Here is an 11452-nt window from a genome sequence, read left to right as displayed (position 1 = left end):
AGACAGTGTCCAGCCTGCAAAACCAGGATTATTTTACATGGATTTTTCTTTTATTTACACTTAAGGAGGGGGGAAAACACACTTTTACACACACAGCTTAAGTAACTGAAAGTTATGGGAGAAGCTTTAAGTAACATGAACTTAAAACTATTGTTTTCCCCACCCCTCTCAGAACACCCACTTGCTACTTCTGGACTTTCATCCAAACACAATTACTACATAAATAAAACACTGCTCATCTAACACTGCTCAACAAAATGTGAAAACCTATTTCCAACCAGCAAATGAATGAACATTTCCAAAAGAGAAACTAAACATTAATTTGACTTTTAGACGGTAACAGTAGCATTTCACATCCTTAACTGCCAACAAAAACCATGAGAGGAAATCCCCAATCACCGCCCCCCCCAGTGAAACCTATAAGAATTTCTGTCCTTTAACAAAAACATTCTTGTCTTTCAAAATCCTCTCACACACAATGTGGAATGTTTCTCATGTACAGCCTAGTACTGAACACTTTATTTGCAACAGTTTAACAGTCATTAACTGAGCAACACCTGAAACCTTTAAATGCCACAATTTTACACCTATTGAAATGACAGTAAATGCAACAGTTGTTTTACTTGTAAGCACATGACAAAGTGATATACATCACAGATTTGCTGGTTCTCCTCATGTTCACCCACGTCCAGGCTCATCATTCACCTGGATCTGAATGCACTTATTCCAAGAAAGTGGAATGTAATGAGGAAATATAATGCATAAAACAAGGAAAGGCAAAAGAGTGATGTTCCCTCTTTAGCTTTGTAGCTGTAAAATATTTTTATTCCAATATGATATACATTCCAAGTTACCTGAGTTTACACTTCAAGAGAAGTACCTGAAGCTAGGCCATAGGGTGGGCACTGTGCAACTGCTGTGGCCATTTTTTTTTTTTTTTTGCATTGTGTGTATTACAGAAGTTAGAAACATAAACACCTGGATCAATTGTAAACATAATCCTGAAGTACAGTATTTTCCATAGGACACAACACAGCAAGACATTTTCTATTCAGACAGGCAACATTTTTTTTATATATAGAGAGAGCTTATTTATACTGTAGAATTTGAAACAGAACACAGAACACAGTACTAATCTGGTCAAACGTACTATGAAATGCATAGTCTCCACTTAAGACGTTTAATGTAATATGGATTCTGCAGGCATTACTGCTTTCTCACAAAAAAATGCCGAATATGAATTCTGTCCCTGCCAAGAACAGTGTTGAGATATTTTTTTGAATGCTGCTAAGTATTCCATGGTGTTCTGAAAGGTTGCCACCTCATGCAGATGTTTCTGGACTAGAGTCTTCTCACTCCTTGTCTGGGGCAGAGGCCTGCTCCACCTTGCTCTAGATTAACACGTAGCTCTGAGGAGAGGAATGCTCTTCAGTCTGGATCTCCTGCAGAAGCGGCTGCTGCTGCTGGGACGGCTGCTGTACCGGGGTCTCTGGGGAGTCCATTGTGCTGGTGTCATCTGACAGAGATGAGAAAGAGACCCGAGACGAAAGCTGCTCAACAGTCAGGGTGCTCAAACCTGTGCTTTGACCAGAGTTAGGAGAGTTCTTCAGCGTCAGGTCTGAAGCGGGAAGGAGGGGGCCCAGAAGTTTTACAGGACAGAAAGCTGATCCGGTTGGGATGAAATTAACCTTGTTTTTGTCAGGACATGAAAAGAGAGGGGCTGAGACAGGCTGACGAGACCTACAACGAGAAAAAAGATTATATATCTGGCCAGCTGAGATGTTCTCCACATCATGAACTTTGTGATTCTATACATTGCTAAAATGTGAATGACAAGGAATGGGATTAATTGGACAGAGGGGCAAACATCTTCCATATTGGTAGTCAGCTAACTGATCCACAGCATTAAAAATAGTACCATCACAAAAAATGACTTGGTAATTACTGGACAAACATGCAACTTCCAGCACGAAAAATCTGCGGTACATATGCACATGAAAAAATGCCACGATTAATTTAGAATGGCACAAATTCTTCTTTGATAAGCGATGCAGCAACAACACATTTAGTCATTTTAAATTCCTTTGAAGACCTCCACAAAACAGACCTCTAATTTCCCATATTCCATAATTTGTCTGGAGGCTTTTTCCACAATCCAGCATTGCTCCCTTTACCACCCAGAAGGCAACGAATGTTGCTAGAGCAAGAAACATCCCCTCCTTAATTCTTTCCTCCACAGGAGCTTAGCATGCAACCTCAACAGCATGTGCTGTGCTCAAATACTGCTGGGTCTAGGGAAAAAAGACATGATGTCCAAGAGTTTAATTTCCAATTTCTTGCTCAGCAAAAATATTGAGCAAAGTCTATGCTGTAAGCATACTACCATCTATGAACACTTTTCATATGTTTCATTCCATTTTCTATGTTTTATACACATCAAAATGCAACCTATGCTTGAAACGGATAACTATGAAAAGGGGAGTTTTTGCTTAAGCCACGAAAACTTAAAATGTTAAAAAAATACATGGAAAGAGATTTATATAAGTGCTTAGGAAATTAATGTACCTTATCTTTCCTGCTTGGATTTTTGTTGCCTTTTGTAAACGCACAAAAAGAGGTAAAAGACTCCATTTTCTCTTCACACCAATGTAAACACTTGAACTTCTCTCTTGCACAAACTATAAGAATAGTTTGCTCCTGAAAAACCCATCAGCTGGAATAGTTTATTCATCTGCAGTTGAATAGGCTCAGTAAACAGGTTTACTGCTTTGCAGATACCAGCTGATATAAAAGGCATTACTTACGACATTTCCTCAAAGACCTTCACTCGCTCACATCCCTCTGGGGGCTCTCGTTTGAACATGTAGCTGTTGTTTGGTTTGGGAGATGAGGCATACTTGGGCAACGGTGAGCTACTCCCACTGTCTGAAAATTTAAAGCAGTTATATTACTAGAGATTGAGAGTGCTTTTTAATTAAATTCGATTTCCAAACAAGATGCCTTTTTTCACAATTTAGCCACTGCGCTGGTTTGCTTCTACCACAACACTTCCTTTATTGCAGGCTACTTCTAACACCCTTGTATAGCACATTTCTTCCGAGTAACAGCTTCGGTGCAGCAGCAATCTATTGTATAACAACACGTAACAGGAGGATATTTTTATCCAGAACACTGCAGTTGGAACAAAGCAGAGCTGTGATCCTGGAAACAAATACATTCTTTATTACATAGTTCAAAAACCATAAATGAACAAGGCAATATGCATAATACATGCAGAAGAATTATGAGTGGTAATGATAAAACGCTTTCTCACTGTATAAACAGTGTATACAACTCGTATCTTATTTTAAAACATAAGCCTTCACTGGAATATTGATCTCATTAGTCTCATGAAAGCTCAGAAGTTGGAATGAAACAAAACACATTAGTAACACAGGTACTGCTACCTCATCATTACAGTGTCTTATCTTACTTGCTTCACTTGCTTGTGAAGTTGCTTTAGTATCTAGAATAAAACTTCTACAGTTTAATTCTCACTATTGCCTATATGATACAGGTAGTCTTGATAACTCCAGCTGTCTGTGTGTATTTTAGCAAGACACACTTAGAATTAAAGGTGTGAAGAATCTAGGACAAAAGGCAATGGGCAGATTTATTTGTACTTCTCAGAAAGTATGAGAGAAGGCTCAAGTCTGATAATGACAGAAGCACGAAGGCTGAAGTATTAAGACTATGAAATGGCTCACTTTAAAAACTGTCACGCTGACAACATGACAGTAAATGCATTAAGGAAATACAGTAGGTACAGAAATAGTTATCCACAGAATTTTCCACAGAAAATTAGCTTTCTGCAGTGGCTTCTACCTTTTCAAAGTGCAACATCTCTCCCAAGGTAGTATTACTGCTTCCCTATTCCCTGCTTAGGATTACAATTAAAAAATGAAATAGCAAAATTAACAAGGACCCACCAACTTACAAATACACCTTAATTGGAGAGAAAGAGCTGCTCTTGCTTTAGCTCTTTTGAAGTCTTTCCACTAATGTGGAGTACATTATTTTTAACTCAAATTTATAACCTTTGTTTACTTTCCTGTTGTGTGTGTGTGTTGCCCTTTCAGCTATACAAGCTTCAAGCACGATGATTTAACTTAACCAAAGTGTACAGATTTGTCTTTAACAGCTTGCAAAGAGTAAACTACACAAACTATTAGATCACCATGACTCAAATACTAAGGCTAATCATTACATGTTTTGAAACATTTCTGTTTCCTCTTACAAGAAGAAACAAATCAACTCAAATGTCACACTTTCCTTTGAAGATCTATTATGAAAGATATGAGACAAAAATAATGTTGAAGTGAACCTCAGTAGCATATTGATTACTCAGCTCTTTCCTGCTGTAGAGTGAATACAGAACTTCTATTTACAGAATTTCTGGTGTTAACTACGAAGGCAGAAAATGCTTAGAGACGATACAGATATTTGCCAAGCTGGGAGTATGATGGTCCTGTTGGCATCTTTCCACTGTTGGCCTACACCACTCATTCCAAACACAGAAATCATTAACAGAACCCAGACAGTTTGTTTCCTCCTGCTAATATTTAAAATTGAACATCCAAGTTTCTATTTAAAAAATTAGAGACATAAAATGTACTACTGTTCATTCCACTGAAGAGTGGAAAACCATGGCAGTACATCCAAGGAAAGAATCAAACAGAATTCAAAGTTAAGTCAGTTCTTGGAAGATTTAAGAGTCTTGTCTACTAGCCAGTTCAGCTTTCAGTCAAGTTTTTGGTTTAGTTAGCCCTGCCTGGCTGAAACTTTCTACGTGAGACAGCTGCTAAACACGTATTTCTCTTTACCCTCCCTGCTTTTAAAGCTTACAAAGTTGTTAGATTTTCATTTTGCCCAAACGCACGGCACGCGCTATTTTGAGAATGCGTGCGGATGTGAGGAGACGCACACGTACAAGCCAGGCCTTGGGGGAGAGCAGAAGGGACTGGGAACACAGGCCATGAGTGAAGCGGCAAGAGCTGGAATTCACAGCTTAAGCCAGTCTCCACTTGTGCATCCTGTGAGCTCTGCAGTGTTGAACTGTCCCGTCATTAATCCCTGACGGCACAGCAAATCCATGTGTGCTGTCCCAGGGTTTCGGTGCACGTTCGCTGCCCTCCGAGGCCACAAGGCCGAGCCCTCAGCTCCCTCCGGCAGGGAGCGCCCTGCCGGCGTGTACCATCCTGCTCCACTCCATCCTGCCCCATTCCGCTCCATTCCATCCCATCCTGCTCCACTCCATCCCGTTCCATCCCGCTCCATTCCATCCCATCCTGCTCCATTCCATCCCATCCCATTCTGCTCCATTCCATCCCATTCCGCTCCATTCCATCCCATCCCATCCCATTCCGCTCCATTCCATCCCATCCCATTCCGCTCCATCCCATCCCATTCTGCTCCATTCCATCCCACTGACAGTGACTGATCCTGGAATCTTTAAAGGGAGTTCCGCTGCCACAAACGCACAGCAGACAATACACAGCCTTATCACATGGAATTTCTGGACGCGTATTTAAAACACGTATATTCTGTTATCTAGAAAACATTTTAAGAAAACTGTAATTAAAACACTAACAATACTATTTTAACCTTAATACAGGAAATCATATCTTGCACATATTAGAACAAAAGAGGGTAACTAAAAAACAATCTGTAGAACAGTTTTTTGAGTGACTATACTTTAGCAAGAAAATCTGCCAGTAAGCCTTGGCATTACTTTTGATAGGTTCAAAAATAACTAATAAGACCATCCAAAGACTCCACTAGCAACTTTCCTTTAAAGAACTATGAATCAGATACCCAGAATTTAACAAGCATCTTCACAAACATGTTACTTGGAAGAGCCTGCTAGCAACAGTGGGACTACTAAATGCTACCTAAACCAAAATCCCTGAAAAACAGGGTATACAATCTGCATTTGTAGAAAGAAACCCCTCCAGAATTCATCTGCTTATACCTCCAGATGCCTTTGAATTTCACCTCTGTCACAGGTGCTGAGGATGCTATGTAGGGCTCTGAATTAGTTTCATACACCAGAGTATCACAAAACAGAACTAGTGAAACCAGTAGTTTTAATACAAAATCATAAAGCCAGGTGCCATGAAAACACACTCCTACCCAACCCTTCCTTGTCTGCTCTAATCAATACTGTGAAGTATCACTGCTCTGTTCAGAGTAATACCGTGGGCCTCTTCTGAAAATCAGCTTTCACTTGCTTTGGAAAAATTCAATTATTTAACAGCTTCTTTCAGAAAGGTAAACCCAACAGTTGATAGAGCCCAAAGGGCAGCTGGGAGGGCCTCGGGCCAAAGCACAGCTTTGCACAAAAGGTAAAAGATGCTTTAGGAATGTAAAGCAGTAAAGCAGTGCTGTGTCTGTACAGAGCATTGGCTCCTCTCACTGCTTAGTCTCTTAGTCAAACTAACCTTCCTTTTTTATTCAGCAACACACCCCACAATCATTAGTAACACCAATAACTCCACTTTTTAATGGCAAAGACAAGTTATTTTCATCAAGAGGAAAACTAAACCTTTAAAAAAGTAACAAGAAAACGTTGCCAAAATCTACATTTAGTTACACAATGTGTATTTCCAAACTTAACAGGCCTCACAAAAAAACCTGATGGTTTTATTCTAGCTCACAAAAGCTTTTAAAATGCAGGTGTGAAAACCTTCCTAAGTTTTTATTGTATAGAGCAATTAACAGCCACAACAAATGTAATAAACTGTCCCTCAAACTTGCTATTCTGTTGTAATTTCCAGCCATATCCCTCATTTCTCTGCTATTTAATGATTTTGAAGCAACATTCTAATTCAGAACAGCCAGCCTGTAGTATTTGGATGATGTGAGAGCAAAAAGCACCTTTCTGACTATACTATACTATTAAAACCTCTGAAAAAATTACTTTCTCTTGGAAAACTGCTACATGTTTTCCTAGTTTTTACCTTGCCCTTAAAAAATTAACTTGTGATGAGAAGTTCAAGGTTTTATCTTTCATATGCACAGTATTATGTATCTTACTTAAACCAAGTTTAAAATGCCATTATGATGACTTGAAAACCTGGCTGTTTATCATCATCACCTACACACTTCTCCTGGAGAAGACTTTTGATGCAAGCCTAGCATTAAAGCCAGTCTTAAAACCAAAATCCACAAATAAGTATCTACTCATAAATTTCACTCCAGTCAGCTGTTCAAAAAATCCAAGGCAAGAGATAAAAAGCCTTGAAAAGCATTAAAAAGGCTAGATGCACTACTTCAAACTGTCTTCACTCGCTACTGCCAATAAATGTACCACTGAAAATTCCCATTACTGTGATAACGGAGTACTGACTGCAGAAGAAATTATTCTTTTCCTTGCTTTTTAACTTATATTTGTTATCAGGACATATATGAACCAATTTACCTGTCAAGATGGTTTTTTGTGTGCTAATACTTTAGCAGATGTTTCTATAGTGATTCAGTCTCGACAACATATTAATATTCACATGCATAGTATAAGAAAGAGGAGTATGGTGGGGGCAAGCTAATAACACTGCTATTTTTGGAGCATAGCCAACTCTCATGTTGAGCTAAGACTTTTACTTTAATGTGGTTAACTTGCACACACCCACCCGCAGTTCAGGATTTGGGCAGATGGATTTGTTTTCCACTATTTCCTTTTAAATCCAAGATGTGGAAAGAAATACTTTTCAGAAATCAAGAAAAGCTAGTGTTTCTCTTGTTGACTTCACCAATCCTATTCCCAAATTACTTTAACTCTAAATAAACAGACAGTATTTACAAAAAAATGTTTAACCTTACTTACACTTCAAAACTCTGCCATCTTTAGCTCATTGGTAAATAAATATATGCTACATCTTAGAAGTTTTCATTTCCTCTGTGAAACTTACTCCTCTTAGCTTACATGATTTACCCAAATCCTACATCCTCCATACTGAGTCCATGTTTCAGCTAGCTGACCAGAAGCACAAGGGTAATTTTATTAGTAAACAGTTGTCAAAAAAGCCACAGTCACTGGTGCCTACAGCCTCATAGTCCATAGTCTGTCAGTAACTCAGTTACTGAAACTCCAGTTGTACTCCCACTATAAAACCAAACAACATTTTACAGACTTCGGAAAAAAATGCAGGATATTGATAAACGCAAAAATCATTCAGAATTTTTTAGCTGTTATGCAGCATACACGGAGAAGTAATTACCCTCCACCAGGTTGTTCAAACAGGTATCTGAGCTCCTCACCAAACAGCTTCTAGTAGAATGTAAGAGTTCAGAAGCAGAGTTCTTTTAAAAGCAGTCCAAAACTTCATCACCATTTTCAACAGCAAGCAAATCACCTATGATAAATACACAGTCTACCACAAACCTTCCTGAAAGCTTTCTTAAATGTAAACATGTTACAGTCTGAATTCTTCACATCAGAATCTTCATAAATAGGTAACTGTTTGCTGTGCTCCTCTGACGTATTTATGGAAGATGTTTGTGAAGTTTCACAAACAAGAGGGAAAAAGATATGTAAACAAACAAAACCAATTTTCAGATAAATCCTCAATCCCTCCACAACCATCAAACAAAAACAAAAACTGATGTAATGAGTAAAATGAAGGTAGTTGTAAAAGCATGACATCACATGCCTCCCATAGGTAAAGGCAGGCCATTCTACTCTCACCTTTATCACGGTCATAGAGCAAATCTTCTGTTGAACAGGGACTCCCATCCTGAGATTCAGGAGGGCAAAAGGGAGAGACACACGGTGAGTGACTGCTGCAGCTACTGCTGCGCTCCTGGACAGACGGGGTCTGCGTGTCAATGCTCCGGGTACTGCTGCTACGATAGTGAGCAGGCAACGGCGCCCTCCGACCGTCAGGGATATCCAAAGGCTGCAAGACAAACAGACAAATACAGAGAAAAGATCAAACTCAGAAGCAATGGCAGCCTGTAGTACCCCTAAGCGAAGGCCTTAAGAAGAACAAACATGGCAATTTAGAAAGAACAGGGAGATCTCACACAAGAAAATAATGCCGTGTACAATGGTACAACATACATTAATTACACTGAGTACTGGGGCAACATGCACACGTTCCTATGTAAAGTTAACATCCACAATTCAGCACATGCCACTGTTATGTTTTTATGGTTTTTACAGTAGTTAAAAAGCAAACCCCCCTCACTAATTATATGTAGTACTACAATTTTCAATAAAGGTCACTGCTATTATAATACAAAAACAAGTACCCCGACAGAGATCACATTTGGATAAAAGGGAAAGTAGAAAATGTCAAATACAATGCTGTACTATTGCCATAACAACCAACTGAATTACAATTATAAAACAAAAGCATCCAAGTTTTGCTAGTAAGTTGCAATTCTCCAGCACACTCCTACATTCCATCCTTCTACAGATGATGCACACACGCAGGCTTGTAACAAGGCTCACAAGCTTTGCCTTGAGCCAAAGCTAGTACGCTCTACCTGCCTGTATCAGCCTAGCTGGCACTGGCCAGAGTGATGCTGCATCCATTCTGCAACATGTTCACAACAGACAACTGGCACACTCTACTCATTTGTCCTTCCCAATGGGAAATTAGTTTTTTAATAAAGACAGTGCTGCTTAAAAAGTAAGAAACCAAGTGGGAATTAGAGTCTTGCTTAGAAGCAAAGGGGAAAAAATGTCTGCAAGATTTAAAAAAATTTTATTCTCACTTCAGTGAGAACTGGGTCCAAACCATAAAGAACAGCTTAAATGTTCTAGCCACAAAAAATTAATATCTTTTTCCTTCTCACTTCAAGTGAACATTTTTATTTTATTGCCTCTCTTCCACATATATTCCAAAACTGTAACAGCTTGTTCCAGAGCCTAAAATTCAACCAAACACTTTTGCTAGCAATGAGGACATGACACCTATTGGCTGAGTATCACATTCTCCCTTTTTCAGCAACAGTCTATCCAGAAAACCACCACATATTACACAAAGAGGCAGACATAGCAGAGCAGGAAGATAATTTTCTTCTTATGAGTCTTCCAGTTAATACCATTTCATATTTCAAATAAGAGCAAAGAAACACACTATAGAGAGAACATTACAGTTGCTGTAAAGTTTGGGCACAGCTGTGTGGTCTGTTCCAACAGCTCAGTTCACATCGCATATGCGTTACAACATGACTTGGTGTTCCAGTTCCATCACCCCCAACAGGCCCTGACTCATTCAATGCTCAAGACAGACCTGCAGCTCTGTAGCATTTGTTACACAGGCAGAAGAGAGAAAACAAGACTGAAGCAGTAGAAAGAAAAAAAAAAAGACCCCCACCACCAAAAAACCCCCCCAAAAAAACCTCCCAAAAACTGCCATACAGAACAGCATTTTTATTTCTCTCTCTGCCACAAAAATTCTGTGAGGTGTCAGAGAACCAGCTGAACGAACCTCTGTCTTTTACAGGATCTCTTCTGGATGCCCAGTTTATATGGGTCTAATTTGTAAGTCCTCTGCATTAACAGATGCAGAAAGAGACTATAGGAGCTGCATTTTGAACTCCTAAAATGGAATGCAACATCCTGAGTTACCCGAACAACCACACTATAGAACCCTGATGGATTTGCTTCCCCATCCATAAAGTGTAAATAATATCATTTCTTCTCACATAACTGTGATGTAAAGCGAACAAAATTTTGGACATGCTGCTATTATAAAGAAGCAAAATCTCAGGCAAAAATTCAGATTTCTCACTTCAAAGTGAGGTGTAACACTAAGCATGAGGACACAAATCTAAGGAGGAAAAGGGAAAAACACCAAACAGCCGCTCATTAAGGGCATACACTATAGTCTATGTAACAGGTAAAATGAGGATTCCAGGGAGAGGAAAAAACCAGCACGTGATCACATAATTAAAGACTTCAGCATAACACAGATGCTCTTGCACACCTGGAGGAACAATGTAGTCTCCGGCAGTCAGGAAGTATATCCCACATCACATATTTCAATCTCCCCTGAACTAAAGCCTGAGGTACAAAAATAATCCATACTTTTAGACACATATCTAAATATATGCACAAGCAGAAAAAGCTAAATATTTATCATTCTTTACAAGTGCCATAACCTCTATTAGGCATAAAAATGCCAGTTAATATCTCAGATTACTGTATTCTTGTATTTATCTTTCCCTCATTGCTGACAAGTGGAAAAATCTCCATGAAAATATCAACTAGAAGTATTTAGCTTTATGTATAAAACCTGATCAATGTAAAAAAATCACTTTTGAAGTTACTTGCTATGAGTCATGCCTGAACTATTCTAAAACTGAAGTTCTCACAACCTTACAAGATAACAAAGAGGGTAACTAATTTGGTACAGCTGCTATTACTTCCCATAATGCCCAAAGCATGGAAAACAAATAGAAATTA

General features: G+C 39.0%; 1 protein-coding gene across 2 annotated transcripts in view; it reads right to left on the bottom strand.

Annotated features, from left to right (window-relative positions):
- Window positions 1-242: 242 nt before the first annotated feature.
- Window positions 243-11452, bottom strand: part of GLCCI1 (glucocorticoid induced 1) — a 52276-nt gene continuing 41066 nt past the window's right edge. For both annotated transcript variants that reach the window (XM_041466456.1, XM_041466457.1), the window contains exons 6-8: window positions 8723-8933; window positions 2805-2925; window positions 243-1740 (exon numbers count right to left, since the gene is read on the bottom strand). In XM_041466456.1, the coding sequence (XP_041322390.1) occupies window positions 1392-1740; window positions 2805-2925; window positions 8723-8933 (681 nt within the window). In that variant the 3' untranslated portion in view covers window positions 243-1391. The remainder of the gene's footprint in view (window positions 1741-2804; window positions 2926-8722; window positions 8934-11452) is intronic.

This window comes from Pyrgilauda ruficollis, unplaced genomic scaffold (genome assembly GCF_017590135.1).
Source record: "Pyrgilauda ruficollis isolate IOZ18807 unplaced genomic scaffold, ASM1759013v1 scaffold2, whole genome shotgun sequence".
In the NCBI taxonomy this organism is placed as follows: Eukaryota; Metazoa; Chordata; class Aves; order Passeriformes; family Passeridae; genus Pyrgilauda; species Pyrgilauda ruficollis.
This window is presented reverse-complemented; position numbering and strand designations above follow the sequence as displayed.